The sequence below is a fragment of the Pundamilia nyererei genome, unplaced genomic scaffold (genome assembly GCF_000239375.1).
Source record: "Pundamilia nyererei isolate P.nyererei 1_Seehausen unplaced genomic scaffold, PunNye1.0 scaffold00295, whole genome shotgun sequence".
In the NCBI taxonomy this organism is placed as follows: domain Eukaryota; kingdom Metazoa; phylum Chordata; class Actinopteri; order Cichliformes; family Cichlidae; genus Pundamilia; species Pundamilia nyererei.
Genome location: NW_005187696.1, coordinates 568,131 through 583,884, shown reverse-complemented (window position 1 = coordinate 583,884; position 15,754 = coordinate 568,131). Strand labels below are relative to the sequence as shown.

The 15,754-nt window shown below is 41.1% G+C and overlaps 1 protein-coding gene across 1 annotated transcript in view; it reads right to left on the bottom strand.

The window, feature by feature from the left end:
* Nucleotides 1-1,398: 1,398 nt before the first annotated feature.
* LOC102193924 (carnitine O-palmitoyltransferase 1, liver isoform-like) overlaps nucleotides 1,399-15,754 on the bottom strand; it is a 56,274-nt gene continuing 41,918 nt past the window's right edge. The window contains exons 14-19 of the mRNA XM_005750999.1: nucleotides 10,663-10,827; nucleotides 9,654-9,782; nucleotides 8,948-9,103; nucleotides 6,959-7,072; nucleotides 6,756-6,848; nucleotides 1,399-3,540 (exon numbers count right to left, since the gene is read on the bottom strand). Of these exons, the coding sequence (XP_005751056.1) occupies nucleotides 3,412-3,540; nucleotides 6,756-6,848; nucleotides 6,959-7,072; nucleotides 8,948-9,103; nucleotides 9,654-9,782; nucleotides 10,663-10,827 (786 nt within the window). The 3' untranslated portion in view covers nucleotides 1,399-3,411. The remainder of the gene's footprint in view (nucleotides 3,541-6,755; nucleotides 6,849-6,958; nucleotides 7,073-8,947; nucleotides 9,104-9,653; nucleotides 9,783-10,662; nucleotides 10,828-15,754) is intronic.

Here is a 15,754-nt window from a genome sequence, read left to right as displayed (position 1 = left end):
ACGACCTGTTTTTGAAGTATCTTTATCACTCTGCCTATTTGTACCCATATTGTCATCAATCCAGTTCTTGTTGATCTGTTAAGTAAGTCAAGTAAGTTTAGAAAACTGTGATGCTGTTGCAATTTTTGCTGCCATCTTGGCTAAACTTCGAGGAAAACACATTTTTAATGTCAATAATGTTTTTTACCTAAATGAAATACAAAAGGCACTTTGCCAAAAACTGATTGCAGTGATAGGAATGTTCTTTGTGAGAGATATGACTGACACATTTTTGACAGACTTTAGGGTGAAGTCATTTATAACAGCTTAAATTCCCGCAATCACTTTTTCCACAACACTGGAACCATTTCAAAAGTCGCGTATTGAGTTAGAACCCGAATTCTGAACCCTGCTGATGTAACTCTGAGGCTCTGGCCTCACCATCATCGCCATCACCGTACTTCCCAAAGTGTCAGAAATGGCTTTGTAGCCCTTGGATGACTGATTGTTTCTCATCCTTTTCTTTAGATGTGTTGCTTTTTCTTTTTAGCCTACTTCACTTTGGCAGTGATTTCTTGATGCAACATACCTGGCAAAACTGAACTGAGCTTTCAGTTAAATCAGTTAATTAAATAAATAAGTGCATTTAATCAGTTAATCAGTTTTAAAAAAAACAAAAAGCATTTCTTTATCTAGAAGGGTAAGCATTTTCCCCATGTATGGCCAGGTATGTTTGGATAAAATTTGTCTACTTTTACAAACCAATTAATCATTTTAAAATCTGCACTTTGCATTTTCTTGAATCATCCTTGGATATTAAAATTTTGACAATCTGAAGTATTCGTGTGACAAACATGCAATGATGCAATGCAAATAAGAACCACAAAGAAGGCAAATACTTCTTTCACAACAGTGAATTCGCTTCTGTTCTTAACTTCAGATCATCTGTAGCAAATATTTAAATCTTTATTCAGCTGGCATGTGACTTTGAGACACAGACACATAAAGACTCGGCTCTAATTATAGAATCTGACCCAGTCGGAAAACTGGAGCACTTCTGGGCTTCTTGTCCAAAGCAGAGCTGGGACTAAGCAATTTGATAAATTCAACACATAATTATGATAACAATACGACATCAGCTACAGACACGCTGGTGCGGACAGTAAATATTTTATTTTACACAACGCATCAGATCCATCTGTGGAAGGTGATCAGAGTCCACAAATGCATATAATGCAGATTTATATGCATTTTAGAAAGAAAACGATGTACTAAGGGGAAAAAAACCCAAAACCCAGCAACCAAAGAAAATCATGAAACAACTCGAGCAGTTACAAAAGTGTTACCAGGTTACACACACACGTCAAGATGAGGGGAAAAAACAAAAACAAACAAGCATCAAACTTGTTTTTACATCAAACACCTCAAAGCATTTAAAACCAAGAAAGAAACAGTTAATAATAACAAAAAGGCACGTTACAAGGTTTGCTGCAGGAAGTGTACTAATTGGAGAAAAATGCACTGAAAGAGTTTCACCTGAATACAGAGAAGAGGCTCTGTGGGAACGATCCACTTTATGTCCCGTGGAAAATTGTAACAAGTGGGCTGTTAGTACTTCTGTCACTCTGCCTTTAAATGGCAAGCAGCTGGCAGGAACAAATCATGTCTGGCACAAACAGACGACAAATATAACTTTGTATAGTGACATGAATGCAGCGAGACACAGAAACACAGCTGTATTCCCAGCTGTCAACATCTGTAGATCACATGCTGCCATCTTGCCCTTCCCATAACCCCTGTAACAACTGTTACTAAAATACAGAAGTATCGGCACAAATTTATCAAAAGCGAGATTCACCTTTTTAATCGCTACGCTAAGCACACGACACAAAGAACATCATTGTTCTGTTCCCTTCTTAAAATGCTGCACTTTTAATAACATCCCTGGATCCCAGACAGAACACAGCCTGAAAGCTCTAACTTGATGTTGTGAGCCATCAGAGACGCCCATTCGGTCATTTCACAGCGTTTTCTCATCACTCTGTCTTGCTTTGCAGTCTGTTTCTGGTGCTCTCAGCACTTCCCCGATAAAGAAAGAACAACAGACGCGAAATCTTCCAGCTGGGCCAAAGACTTCTCATTTAACGTTTGTTCTAGTTACATCGCATTTGATCCAAAAGTTCAAAGCCTCTGGTAAATAACTTGTCTCACGTTGTTTACTCAGTGCCAGTTAGTGTCTTCTTAAGCTGTGTTTTGGACAGTGTCTGGACAGTTAAAAGGAATATTTGTCTAACTTTTCTTTGCCGTTTTACTCGAGCTTCTTGGGCTGGATGGCCTGTGTATGTGAGGAGAGCCAAACCTCAAGCTTGAAATGATTTGAAGCTTGTTGTCTGGAGGTCTGAGTTGTCGTTTGCTTTCCCCCCTTTCTTTACACTTTTACCACCTTTATCCAAAAGCACATTTACTGATAATACTTGAACTTGAGCAGATCTTTGAATGCAGGACTCTTACTTGCACTACTATGAGCAGTGTTTTGTAAGTATCAACAAGCCTTAGCAGAGCGTGGCTAAGCACCAGCAAGATAAGTGAAGAAAAAGCCCACACGCTAGCAAACAAACTAAAAACAGCATTTTAAAAAAATAAAACGTGACAATCATTTTAAAATGCGGCTTTGATGCCCAAAGCTTCCCTAAAACTCGCCCACATATAAAGCGATGTGCTTTGTGGCCGAACAGTCGGTTCTCTCTCCGGTTTTAAAAATTAAACTAAATTGTTAATTACTGATTCAGGCTTATGTACTGCTTTTATCTGGAGAGCGAGTGACCAGGTTTACAGAGACTAGACTTTCACTGGAAACCATCACTCCCAGCTGATAAACCAACCTTTGCTGTGTCCACTGACTTTAACAAAGCCCAACATGCACAGTAACCTCCAACATAATGCTGTAATGAATGGTGTCAGTGCGCTCTTCACTTTTAGTGAGATTAAGGGCGTCTTAATGCTTTCCGCTGATTATCAGGGACATTCGTCTCACTTTCTCTGCCTCCAAATATTTCCTCCTCGAGCGATGACATCTGCCCCCATTTTTTCCCAACATAAATACATATTTTGCTGATCACAGATTTTCATATTCTGACAGAAAACTTTAAAAAGTTGAATTATTAAAGTTCAGAATACAAGAACGTTTGTGTGTTTAGTGCTGATGCACAAGAGGCTTCCGAACGGATGAGGTACGGGAGCGTCGTGGCTTATCTTTTGTCACCGAGTAGGAGGTTTTAAAAAAAGAACAACAACAGTAGTTATGTTAATCTGTTGGCCTTTGAAAGACTGCTGTAAATGTTTGTTTTGTCTAAAGACCACAGAAGACAAAAGATCTGTATCTCTGAAACAAGCTCTCTGTTGTTTGGCTCTGACTTTCCTTCGCTTTTGTTTTTACTGGAGCTTCTTGGGCTGTGGCTGGCCTGTGCCTTTGGATGACAAGGAGGTTTTGGGATCAGCTGAGAGAAGAGCCATGATGTCCTGCATAGCCTTACTTATCTGAACTCCAAACCTGTGAGAGTCCTGGGAAGGAAAAAAAGAAAAAGTAAGTATTGAGAAGTGAAAGGGAAGTGTAGAAAGCAGACAAACGTGTTACTGGGTACATAAATAAAACCACAGAGAAGGAAGAAAGAACATGGACAGAAGTGAGAAGTCAACCCCTCTTTAGAATGAAGAAGGGATATTTAGCAAGTTTCAAAATAAAAAGAACAAAATATTTATAGACACTGATCTCATACATTAATTTCAATTTCATTTCAAGGGTCCTTGGGTCCCAGCATTCATGTGGCCCCTTCTTAAAAATCACTAAACCCATTTATACAGTCTTGCCACCAAAACACACATTAAAAGCTCGGGGAAAAGGACACAACGTGTGAGGCATCCGAATGTCCCGAATTCCAGTCTGACTGCACAATGAGTGCGTTCTGCAAAACCAGAGGCTCATCTGAGGAACATTTCGGCCAGGGACCGGACTGACTAACAAAAAGTATGTCATGTGAAGGCCACATGATGAAAAACTGAATAGGCCTTAAACAGTGCACATTAGTCTCAACTCCATGAACTGGAGGGCATAACAGACTGCTTTCAAACAGGACCGAGTTCTCGTTCCAAAACCCAAGTACTGTCAGAAAATGCTTACATTTTTCTTGCATAAAGTGAATCAGACGAATCTCAACATTCTCAGAAAAAACAGGAACAAATGTTGTCATTGCTTTTTCCTGTCAGAGGTTGTGTTTTCAGGTTGTCTTGTCTTTCTGTCTGAGAAGACTCAGTCCAGACATTATGTCCTTTAATCAAAAAGACTGATTTCCCGATAAGCCCAGGGAAATCAAGGTTTCTCACTGTATCCTCAACCGGCCCTACCGTCACGTTTGCGTCATGTAAACTGAGTATTTTAGGGATCCAAACATTTAATACTATTTAATTCTGTTTTATCAAGATTGTGCGCTTATTGTGAAAACTCCCGCAATAAGTTACCACTGTGAGGCTCGGTTCATCGTCGTGTTTTTGCCCTATTCGAAAAATGTTGATGCTTTTTTAAAATTTTTTTACTACCAGCAAAACAGAAATATTGTTGATATTTTTTTGACTTTTCAAGGGAAACTTCCCAGGGTTTTATTCTTTTGTGAGTTGGGATTCATTTAAGCTTAGATACAAGCCTAAGATACATTTTTTCTGTTCCCAAAACCCTCAAAATTTGAAGGTTTCTTAATTTCAGGTAACCCATTTTGAGCCAGAACTAACATTTAGGTCTGATACGAGTTGCGCCTGTGCTGTGCAAAGGAACCAAGTTGTCTACACTGATGATAAATTACAAAAAAAAATAAAAAATACAGCAACTTAGTGTATATGGAGCTAAATTGATGTCCTCAGTTTGCAGACTGTTCCCCTTTTCTCATCATCAGACGCATACTTCACTGGAAATCCGATGCGGTTTTCCTCTGAAAAGGCCTTTCATCTTCTAGACTTTTTTTTTTGTTGCTGACGACGCCATCAAAGCTTGCTGCACACTTGGAATCAACCCACAGTCACATTAAGTGCGGAAAGATTTGGTATTGAGGCGCAGAATTGCGAGGATCACCAGGTAAAAATCAAATGGCTGTTTTTGGCATTTCTTCTGAAATTTAAAAAAAAAAAAAAAAGATTTTAGATGAATGTGTGTTGACTATGAAGAGCTGATGATTAAAAAGGAAGTGAAAATGAGCGAAAGCGTACATTCTTCCCTTCGTGGAACAATGGCCATACCCTGTATACATGACATCATAGCCTGTCTTATGAAATGATTCTGTGAAAATTCAGTGACAACTGTCATTTAAAACCACAAACCCCAAACATTGAAAAATCCTCCACCGTTTGTGGTCATGCTGATGTGTGATGTTAACCTTAGTCAAAGTGTTTGTTTACTGTGTAAATACAAGGATGAGAGGTGCACAAGTGTCAAGCTGGCTTCAAGCATGACATTTCAACGATTTAAAGGATTGGAAGTCTGAAGGAGGCCATGTTTGTAAAAGTTGGATTCGGTTTTGGCACCATTTAGAGCAGCGGTCCCCAACCCCCGGGCCACGGACCGGCCCGTCAGTTGTTTGGCACCGGGCCGCTAGAGTTGAGGCTCGGGTGTGAAATTTATGGTTTTCATCATTAACTCAGTTTCCCTGGGTCTTTTCCTGTGTTGTAGTTTTTATTTTGAAATATTTATGCGTTACCATGGCGACCAGAAGAGCATCAAAGGGCAGACAGGAGGACGTTACTCTCACTGTTGTTGGCGCATTTCATTTTATTAGCAGCTTGACAGTGCTAATAAAGTTACTCAATCACACAGTTTTGGTCTTGGTCATATAATTTTATTTTGTTGTATCTGCGACACCTTAAAGGCCAGGCCATGAAAATATTGTCTGACATTAAACCGGTCCGTGGTGCAAAAAAGGTTGGGCACCGCTGACTTTGTGAGAACCAACTTCTAACTTGTACTGTAGGGACTTATCCAAAGGTCCATCTGAGCCAAGGAAAACTCCTAAAAACTAGTCAGCATAAAACCAACACTTTAGGATTGACAGAGCCAAGATAAACCTGGCTTTTTGGGTCAGTATGCTGGGTTCACACAGTAAAACATCTTGTTTACAAATGTGTTACATGGGGTGGGACTACAGCTCAGGAGGTAGAGCAGGTCATCTACTGACTGGAAGGTTGGATCCAAGGGAGGAAATACTTCCAATTTAGTGAAGCACCTAACAGGCCAACACCCAGATCTATTCAAAAAATTCAAGTTAAGCATGTTTCAGTTCAGAGTATGTTGTCCTGAAATGCAGATCTCCATTGGGTTTGAGAAAGCTGACACTGCCATTGAGAAGTCAACAAAAATTTCTGCAACGGCTAACACCAAATGCTAATGCTATGCTACCATAAAAGCACTATAACACCAACAGGATACCATGGCAACCATCTTAACATTTCAGCTTGTGTCTTGTCATCAAAGCATGTTGTCAACATTTTAAATAAATGAGCAGCCACCATGTCAATGTTTTAAAACGACTTAAACTTAAAGTTTAAATATGTTGTTATCAAGAATTCTACTGGTATTGGACACTGGAATACCAGTACTACAATTCTGGGATTTGCGATCTTCTCTTTCCAAGACTGTGCCAAGTTTAAAAGGCTTGAGAATATTGTCTGGTGTAAATGTCATTTCCTACAACAGTGTGTGATGTCTCTGAACTCCAAGACACGGAGATGTTACTTACAGTCTGACTGCAGGAGTATTTGGAAGACACGTGGAAGTTGACCATATCTTCACCCACGATGATGTATGAAACTCCATAACCATCGTCAGCGACCTGACATGACAGTGAAGACACGAGGTTTCGCGTTAACGCCTCACATACCACCCACCACAAATACATTATCTAGTCTCCTTGTCTTAAAAGATGTAAATGAGCCCACTCACAGGTCCAAAGCCCCCACCAAGCGAGATGAAATCTGGGTGGTTCTTCAGGTCGAACAGATTCATCTGCTGAACTGGAGTCTGACTGGTGGAGAGACGCCAAGGCTCAGACAGAACCTTTAATGAGGGATTGAGTGAGAAAAACATGGGGTGACCAGCTAGAAGACACCAAATTACACAAAACCTAATTATGATCTTTTGAGTGTCGCTGTGGTTAGCTCTGTTGCTGCAGAGCACGAAGGTCCTGAGTTCAATTCCACCATCAGGCCGGGGCCTTTCTGTGTGAGTGCTGAAGATATGCGTAGCCTATTTGAGAGTTTAGAAATGTGCTGGAAGGTAGAATTATTGTAGAGACGCTGCCCTCGATGTAATAAAGGCCTGAGTGTGTCACGAATTTAGGAGTAGATTTCTAGGAGCCCCCCCCCCCAGTTTGAACTGAGAGTGAGACAAAGAGAAGTGAATGTTGAGTGGAAATTCCCAGGGGATACCTGGGTGGGAGTCTCAGTGTTTGCAGTTTGTTAACTCTGTTTTGTATGTGCTTTAAAGGAATTTGGTGGGTGAGGACATTACTTTTATGACCCCCAGGAAGTCACAGACATAGACACACACATCCACACTCACGTGTGCACACACATACACACAGGTACGCGCATACATTCACTCACGTGCACTCACATAGACATACGGGTACGCGCACACACAGGCACTCACATGCTCGTGCACATAGACAGTGTTACGACCCGGCTCAAAAGCCGCAACATAAAAAAGGAGATGAATACCAGAGTGTTAGTGAGAAGAGGCTTTATCTTAAAATGGCATAGCAGGTTGGCTCAAATGGCTGGTACCACCGAGGCAAAGACTAGTGAGCTCTCTGGGAAGCTTGCCTCAGGTGTGCTTTTATCCACACCTGACTAGGTGTGGTCAATTAGCACCAGCTGAACACACTGAGCAGATTAGAGGCGGCAGAGGGACGTAACAACAGACACAGTTTGCAGCACACCGTGGGGGTTTTATGATGGGGTCGCTCCTACAAAACGGTGTTTCACAGACAAAGGAGTGAAGATTTTGCAGAGGGACGGCCTGGCAAGTCTTCCCTTCTAGAAGATTGCATGCTTAAATGAAGATGAATAAAGATGAATAAAGTTTTTGTGAAAATGGCCGGACTCAGTAGTCATTTTCACAAAAACTTTCTGGATGCCCGAGGAATAAAAGAACTGGGGTGAATGGTTGTCTGTCGCTATGTGTTAGCCCTGCAAAATGTCCAGGGTGTACCCTGCCCCTCACCCTGTGGTAGCTGGAATAGGCTGCAGCCTGGATGGAAGGACAGCTTTGCATTCTTGACTGATTATATACATCGACTCTTTATTGGATCAATATGGATTGCACAAAGGGAGCCAATAGTCATGTATTCATAATATGTTAGATATGCATCTTTAAAGCAGCTGATCAATGACACACTCCATTTTGTTGTTGCGCTCTTAATTGTTTTATGGTTTGTATTAATAAAACTGAGACAGTGTTAAATTTCTACATTTATGATATGAGCTCTCCAATCCATCAATAAGACTGTAGGGTCACCGGAAATCCTTTTTCTCTTTACTCAAAGCATGCTGTGTGCAGTATAACTGGAAACTAGAGCCTGAGGACATAACGTCATCAGGACAGTGTTCTGCTCTGAAAGCTACATCCACACTTGGGCGTATATGGGAGCGTTCACTGGCTTTCACTTTCTTCTGTCCACCTGACATCAGAGTCTTTGGTGTTTGTGTCTTGTTGCAAGTTTGTTTTGTCCAACAAGGATGCTGCTAAAGAAGTGCACGTCCATTTAAATCAATGCAATCTGTTTACATATGAAGACAGTCACGACTTTTCAAAGAGCTGAAACTCATTCGCGTTGGTCCCGTTTAACCTGTTTGGACTTTTAAACCAAACAGTGTATGAATATCAGTACATCTAAATGTAGCCATCCTCTGGAAACGAGCCAAGGCTTACTTCTTTGAGGAAAGGCGACTCCACTCCCAAGTATTTGGAGACTACGTAAAGGCAGAAGAGATGTCTGTCGATTCCTGCTCCAGTCATAGCCATCCGATAAAGGTTCTGGTGCCTCTCAGAAGCCAGTTGGAAAAGGCGTCTGCATTCCTCCTCTGTCTGTCAAAGCAAACAAACTTCTGTCACGACCAGTCCTGTCTGTACTTAGTAGCACTTATGAACTTACTGCTGCTGTGCTATGTGGGTGGATGTGTGCACATGTTGCTCCTGCTGGACGATTTAACACATAATTACCAACAGTTTGATCCACACAGCTTACCAGCTGGATTTCTGTAGACCCACTCCAAGTGTTAAAAGGTGTGTGTGTGTGTGTGTGTGTGTGTGTGTGTGTGTGTGTGTGTGTAATTGCTGGTGAATACAGTGTAGTGCCCTGCAGCGTGTGTTCTACATACACTGCAGGGCACATTAACTTTCATGTTCACTGCTGCATGCAGAGAGGCGCTATGAACGGTATCCTTTCTGCCATTACCCAACTTGTTGACCTTAGGCCTACGGCTGAGGAACTTGAGCAATATTCCAATGTAGTTCTCACTGGTTCACTCAGCTAAGTTTGGACAGGCACCTTGAACACTGGCACTCTGCATTCGTTTTTATTTTTTCAACTTTAAGCTTAAAAAAATGAATAACAAGTATTTTAGTACTTCGGTACCTCTCCACTCTCCAGAGCTGTGATGAAAGCACAGCTCTCGTTGGAGCAGGAGCGCACAGTCTCTGTCCGGCCCTCCCTGAACAGACGGGTCATCGATGCCTCGTAAGTCAGACAAAAGCCACCGCGATCCTGGAAGCAGAAAAGTGAAAGCAGGTGGGGAGAAGTGGTTTTGAAGCACTAAAAGCCAAACTGGACATGCTAGCTGATATGTGTGTGCGCTACAGATCTGTTCTGAATGGAGGGTTTTTCCACTTTGATAATACAAAAAGAATATTGTGTTTCAATTGAAGAGTGAAAAAAGGGGGCAAAGCTTCCTTTGAAGGCTGGGAGATAACTACTCCAGGGATCAGGAAAGTCAATTTTGATGAAAGTCTACTATTATAAAGAAAATGGTTATTAAGGAGTTACACAGGACTTAAGGAATGAAAAAATCTCCACCTGATAAGCAGATTCACTAACACCATCAACACAAATATCCATCCTTAATGACAGGTCGTCTCATGGGAACACAGGAAGATTGAAAAGTTGCACAGACTGAATACAGGCCTGCAGTTGTGTTTTCTTGGCTTGGAAAGCCAGAGATTAACAAAACAATTCATATACAGGGTGTGTCGAAAAGAATAATCTGATTTCAGAAGGCAAGATATTTTAAACTATGTTTTGTAGGGAGCTGTCTGCTCAGTATGTTATTTGTACAAGCTGTGATGTTGTTGTGTTGGTATATTACTGATAAACAACTGTATTTGTGGAGTTTCTAAATCCAAACGGTGTGCAGGATGCCCACCGTCCTTATTTCTTTTTGGTTGATGTTTTTGTTTAATGTTTTACTCCAGTACTGCTACCGGGACTGAATGAATACATCAGTTGTCTTGCGATAGTATTTAAAGGAACAAAATGTCTGTGTGTGCTCGCCACTTCTTTATTTAACTTGACTCTAATCCAGTAGGACTGTTAAAGATTCAGCTGCAGGCTCGGTTTGGAAACTGAGAAGTCTTTCACTGTGTGTTACCCTGTAGTATGCCAGTTGTAAGCTGATCTGGATGAAGGCGTCTGGGCTGACTCGGCATTTCTTGATTCGTCCTTTGCCAAACTCTCTGAATGGAAACACGTGACAGTCGACATCATCTGCCAGCGCCTGTGCAACAGCTAGAGAGCTGCTGACCTGAGCCTGAACCTGAAACACAGAGAATCACACTGCAAAATTTGCATTGCGTGACAAGATTTTGAGTGAAAGTCAAAAAGCCCCAGATGTTGTCGTGCAAATCAGTTTACAGCTGCCATACAAGGCAACACCCTTTAAAAGAACGCACACATTTGAGCAAAAACCCAGTACAGTCTGGTTTCTTACCAATTCTGTATAGAAAAACTTTTCTCTAGATTACAGTGGTGAAAAGACAACAGCAGATAAAGGTGGAAGCAGTTTTGTGTTTTGTCCATTTCTAGTGAAAGCTAAAGACTCAAGGAGTGAGCAGAGGTCAAACAGAGCCTGTATCCATAACTGTACAAAATGAACAATTTCAAAATTGTTAAGATATTATGAGATGTGTCTGAAAGTTCTCAGTCATCCCGGTCATCGTAGACTTCTGTTTGAAAGAGGCACTTACTCTCTTTCCTCCACTTCTGCCAATGTGCACAAACCTGGACTTCCTTTTATGAGGCCACATATAACATCTGTTATTCCAAAATGTGGGCCTGTTGAAATCGGTGCTGATTTTTTTTCAGTGGTTTACCAAAAATTAATACAATACAGTCACAGAAAGAAAAATAACAGTACTTTGTCAGTTTCAGCCTTGTTTAAGATTAGTATGACAGATTGAGATGTACAGTGATATCTGCAGAGTCTTTGACATCAGTTGGTCCAATGCTAACTTCCATCTTTGTACCTTTTCTTCTGTAGATGAATTACAAGACAAAGCAACGCCTACTTGACTCCACAGTGTGCCGAGGTCACTCCACTGTAGCTACAGTCCTATTGCTGTCCTCACCGGATGAATTTATATTCCTATTCAGGTGGAACGTGGGTACCAGCTCACAGTGTGAGATGCTCGAGAATATACTCCGGTGTCCCGTTATATTATAGATAGCAAGGAGTTTATTAAACTTCACCGAAACAATCTGCAAACTTCATTATTTTTAGTTAGCACATACACTTAAAGCTGTAAGCTAATGATAGTTATATAAGAGCAGATGCTGCTGGTGCAATAAGCTGTACGTTTTACGTCCAATGGATGATGATCTGATTAGTCGACTAATCGCAAATATAATCGGTGACTAGTCGACTATCAAAATAATGGTTTGTGGCAGCCCTACTGCCCACACCTACAAACAGTCAGACTCCAACCTCCACCATGGCCAAGACCAGAGAGCTGTCTAAGGACACCAGGGACAAGATTGTACACCTGCACAAGCCTATCTCAAACAGGCAGGAGTTTGGTGAGAAGAGATCGACTGTTGGAGCAATTATTAGAAAATGGAATAAAAACAAGACCACTGACAATCTATTTAAAACAATATCAATACCCATTATCTATGACATACTCCTACATGTTTGTGTAACCCATGTAAACATCTGTCATGCCCTTATCTGCTTTACTTCCTGAAAGAAAAAAAGAAAACAAAATGACTCAACAGAATACAGCACTGTCTCCTTAAAAGGAAATACTGCCAGGAGAGAGAGTCACTCTGGCAGAAGTTTCTGTTCCAAGTGCTTCTTGTTGATTTTAATGATGTTGAGGCCAGAAGTTGGAGGACCAAGTGAATGTTGGAAAGAATAAGCAGCAGCCTTTACGCTTCTTTCAGAAACCAAGTCTTTCCTCTTTTTACTGACTGTATGTGTTAAGACAAGGTCACTTTTATATAGAAGCAATTTTTAAAAAAAACAAGAAAAACCATGGCTAAGTACACAGGCCACTTAGAGCTTTTCAGAGTGCTTCACTTTAAAAGGTTCATTAACAAACACACGACACACACTCATCTGTGGACGCACAGACATAAACGTTTCCGATATTTCGGTTTACAAGGTTACAAGACTCAGCTCACAGCTAGGGCTTTGCCATATCATACCGTTCACGGTAATACGGTGTAATGTTGGGCAACGATAAGAAAATGAAATATCGCGATAGAACATGGGTAAAACACGCATGTGCAGTGCCTTTGTTTTCATACACACATGGCGGAAAAAGCATTTCGGCGACGGAGAATGAGAAGGGCGAAAGCGGATCGTTGAATGAAACCAGAACTGGTTTGTAAAAATGCTGCAACTTCAGTGGTGTGGAACTGGTTCAGCTTTCGTCCATCAGATACACAACAAAGCACTATTTTTGGTAGCGCATGCTAGCGGGCTGTCGTTATTACCGTGTTGTTTGGAAAATACAGCACACTTAAAATCAACCCTTTGATTTTTCTGAAAGTCGACAGAGCCCCTTATAATCCCGTGTGCCTTATGTATGAACTCTGGTTGTTTACTGACCTCGAAACGATTTTATGTGCACGGCGCTCGAAAATCTGTCAAATGTTTCAGTACGACTTTGCTAAGCTACGAAGCCGCACCGCTTGATGGATTGTCGGAGCGTTACAGTGATACGTACTGTGCTTCAACATAATGTTACCGTATTGTGTGTGTATAAGCTCTTTTTAAGTTTTGTGGATATTATACATGGTTATGCTGAGGATATGTCGGCCAGTTTCCACTGGAAATGCCTTTTGGTTAAACTGTCAGCGAGGAATTTGCACTGTTACGTTTTTATATAACTTTAATGCAGATAAAACAGCTGCTTGTTTAAGTGAAAATACACTGATGGGTTTTTTTGCACTAATAAAGTTGTGGAGTTGTAAAGTATTTTGTCTAGTATCAATTATGTCGTCAGTCATATCGTTATCGCAAATTTTCAAATGTATATGGTGATAAATATTTTTGGTCATATCGCCCTGCTCTACTCACTACGCAGATATGTCTGTGCATGGAAAGAGTACACTTGAGTGGGTAATCAACCTCGCATCCACACAGGCAAGATCACGGAAAATCAATTTCCAATGTGCAATTCAAACATGGCAAACAAACAGCTGGTGTATACTCTAATTGACAGTTAAGACTGAATACTCATTTGTATTACTTGTAATACTTACTTCTCTAGGAATCAATAACCAGGATATAACCAGGACAAGCAGGATGCACATGCACACACACGTGCGCACACACACACGTGCGCACACACACACGTGCGCACACACACACGTGCGCACACACACACGTGCGCACACACACACACGTGCGCACACACACACACAGGATTTCATTTTATCACTGAATACATTTCAGGATTGATGAGACAGGCTACCAGTTTGGATGACAGCCTCACCACAGTGCTGCTGTTTGAGCTCCAGTTCTGCTCATTTCTAGTGGAAACCATCCAACAAACCCATATGGAAAAGATATTTATAAATCTTATAAAGTTTGTATCTGTCTTGTGTGAAACTTGTATGAAAAGCATATAAGTGTGAAAACATATATAAGCTCCCTTGAAAAATTATATAATGAAACTTGTATGTTTTGGATACTTCCTAAAACAATGTATGAAAGTAATGCGAAAGTGGCCACTTTCATGAGTAATCACATATAAGTTTTTACTATTTCTTTTCTGTATGGGAACCAACATTAGCTGACACTAAAAACAAAAATTAAACAAATAAAATAAAAATGTGAGCATAAGTACAGAGTCCTGTTGCCTGCGCCAACAACAATTTAATGACACAGTTGTGGACTATTTAAACTGTCTGAATGAAATGCATTCAAAACACAGTGGCTTGGACCTTCCAAGCCACAGCGAGATGCAGAGTTAGCCAAGACCCAAAGCACAAACATATGTACACACTCATGCAAAAAGAGAGATTTGACACGACTGAGGTTGAACGATTTGGAGAAGAGAGAGAAGGAAAAAAAGGAGACTAAAGGAGATTAAAAACACTCCTCCACTCCTTACAGATGCTAGCCCACTGAGTCAGTGATAACACAAACCGAATCCAAAACTGGGGAGATCGAAACTGTAGGAGCGGGGGATATTCCAGTGACTTAATACAAGAAAATAACAACATGAAAACACCGAATTCTGTCATCATTTGTTGGATCTTTCATGGAAAGACTGCGTTATCAAGAAAGCATGCTCCCTGTCCTCTGTACTTTCACCCAGCACATGAAATGTCCCACCAGAGACAAAACTTTGGACTTATGGTATACCCTGTAATTAAGTAATCTGCCGTGTTCAGTTGAGTTCTCACCCTACTGACTTGGATATTGTGGGAATGTTTAGCTTATTTTAGAGTTTAGGAAAGTGTTAGAAGGATATAGAATTAGTGTAAAGACACTGACGCTGCCCTGGATGTAAAAAAAGGCCTGAGTGTGTCATAAGCTTAGGAGTAGATTTCTCGGAGACCCTGCCCCAGTTGAACTGTGAAAGTGAGACAAAGAGAGGTTAATGTTGAGTGGAAATTCCTCAGGGCATGCCTGGGTGGGAGTCTCAAAGTTTGTAACTAAATAACTTTGGTTTGGAAGGGAGATGGACTTTTATGACCCTCAGGAAGGCGCGTACATAGAGATATACGCACATAGTGCTTTAACTGTTACGCCCACACATCCACACGCACACTCACCTGCACTCACATACACACAGGTACGCGCATACACTCACTCACGTGCTCGTGCACATAGACACAGACACAGTTTGCAGCACACCGTGGGGGTTTTATGATAGGGTCGCTCCTACAAAACTGTGTCACAGACAAAGGAGTGATTTTGATTTTGCAGAGGGACGGCCTGGCAAGTCTTCCCTTCTAGAAGATGCATTGTTAGAGTGAATTGTTAAATGTTTGTCATTTTTATGTTTACCATTTGTACATCGTTTTAAGGAATTCTTTCTGTCCTCCCCTCCCCAGATTCTTAAGATTCTGGGATGGGGGGCGGTAGTGTTTTTTTAATCACAGGAGCATCCTTGTGAAGGTCTGTTTGATGTTGGTAAACTTCCTCCCCTTTGTATGGCTTCACTGTGTTATCTAGGGTGAACCATCTAGGGTGTGGGGGAGACTACCCCCTTTATGACCAAGGATGT